Raw genomic sequence first — 1,773 nt, 5'->3', positions numbered from 1 at the left:
ATTTACATTATGTCCCCATTCGAAAAGTTTGTAGAGCATTGCACAGATATCCATTTTAATTCCTTGTACTTCATCTCGTTTCTTAAGATATAAAAAGGAAAATGAAGATAATTTTCCCTTTCACAGACAATGATAAAAGCAAAAAGGTCTAACATTTTCAATGTCAAACATCACGAGATCACAGAAGCTTCCTACACAAACCAGTAGGAGGGACACTCAAATTATTCAAAGATATCAGCAACTCTCTAATGAATTACCCACTGGCAGATCTCAGATTGAGGCTGTTTTCTCCATCAGTCACCGATCCAAAGTAACAGAATTCCTGCTAAAGTCCTCTCGATTTCCTTCGTTTTTCAAATCCGCAAAGACCTGTGTGAAATAATGAGGATCAGCGTTGATCTGCAGCATTTTGGTACTCATGGAGTTAATAATACGAAGGCACCGGTCCCAAAAAGCATCCTTGGCACTCTCTACTAAAAAGGGTTTCAGTGGGTAGGAGATCTCGTTGCCCATGTAGGAGTAGGAGAGATACAGGCAGGTCAAGAGGGTGGCTTGCAAGTCATGCTCGGTGGCCACCTGGTCCCCATCGATGACATCCCTACAGAGCAAGTAGACAAAGACCACATTGGCTGGTGTGACAAATGCCTGGTCCTGCCAACCTTGAAGCAATAAGGAGCGATCGACACTGCGCAACCAAAGAACAGGATCCGTCGAGGACAAGTGCTTCACCCTGTAGCACCGACGGCAGAGGAACTCTCCCAGACACTTCAGCAGCTCACTGGTGGATGCCTGGACGATAACACGTTTGGGCGATCCTGCTCCACTGTTATGAGAGGAGGCCTTCTTGATGGAGGAGAGTTGTTTGGTGCCCAAAGGGTCAGTGGGTACCTGGAGTTCATAGCTGGAAAGGTTGGCACAAGAAAGAGACTTTTTCACATTTTCACTGTTGAGGAGTACCACGTCATTCTGGTGGTGGTAATGGCTAGGGTTGGACTTCCTGGAGCTTTTCTTCTTGGTTGAGGCCACCAGGCGCTTCCAGGTCAAGGCGGGGATAAACATGGAGTGGCGTTTTAAGTTCTTGTCCTTCTGACCATTGTTTTTGGCACTTTGAATGGCGTGGTAGTGATTCAAAGACTTGGAATCGGTACCATCCTCAAATAAACTAGACCTCCTCGAGCTAGGAGACAGAGACAACACGGTGCCCATTTTACGTTGCTCGTTTTCAACCTACGCCTGTGAATTATAGATCCAACACTTCGAGTACTGGGGGTCGGTGCCTTTAAGAGAAGGGGGGAAATGCCCGATTAATTCGTGCGAATTTCTGCATTCTCGATTTAATGCATTCTAACAAAAACGTCAAATTAACAGAATCATTGCAAATGCAAATCTCGGCGAATTTGCAAATTACACTCCGCTGGAGAGCCAAGTAGCATTATCTGGTTAAAAAGATATAATAGCAATCAGCTATTCGGTGGCATTTGACGTTTAAACGAGGCAAAACAAATCCATTCGACAGCAGTTGAACGATTCCCGGATTAACACCAATTTGTGGCCCCGGCATCAGACCGCCCAGATGACGAAATTGGTCGAAAGGTCCAGCAGAAAATGCACAGATGCAATGCAATTTGGTAGCCCCTCCTGATGGGAATTTCCCCCCCCCAAATAAATCAGATTCTGGGTCCTGATACATTATAATTCTTTCCTAATTTAATAAATTAAAACGCAACTGTCCACTTCAAAATTATCCTACATACAATTATTTTCAGCAGGCAA

General features: G+C 44.6%; 1 protein-coding gene across 1 annotated transcript; it reads right to left on the bottom strand.

Moving 5' to 3' along the window:
• Positions 1 to 297: 297 nt before the first annotated feature.
• LOC140202923 (cyclin-dependent kinase 5 activator 1-like) lies at positions 298 to 1,206 on the bottom strand. Its single transcript, XM_072268561.1, has one exon. It carries the CDS (start codon positions 1,204 to 1,206, stop codon positions 298 to 300), a length of 909 nt encoding a protein of 302 aa, XP_072124662.1.
• Positions 1,207 to 1,773: the final 567 nt, after the last annotated feature.

This window comes from Mobula birostris, chromosome 1, assembly GCF_030028105.1.
Source record: "Mobula birostris isolate sMobBir1 chromosome 1, sMobBir1.hap1, whole genome shotgun sequence".
NCBI lineage: Eukaryota > Metazoa > Chordata > Chondrichthyes > Myliobatiformes > Myliobatidae > Mobula > Mobula birostris.
The sequence above is the reverse complement of the archived record's forward strand: the minus strand, read 5'-3'. Positions and strand labels throughout refer to the sequence as shown.

What these genes read in the sequence shown, in the direction of transcription:
- LOC140202923 (XM_072268561.1), bottom strand. Translation starts at nt 1,206, where the DNA reads ATGGGCACCGTGTTGTCTCTGTCTCCTAGCTCGAGGAGGTCTAGTTTA.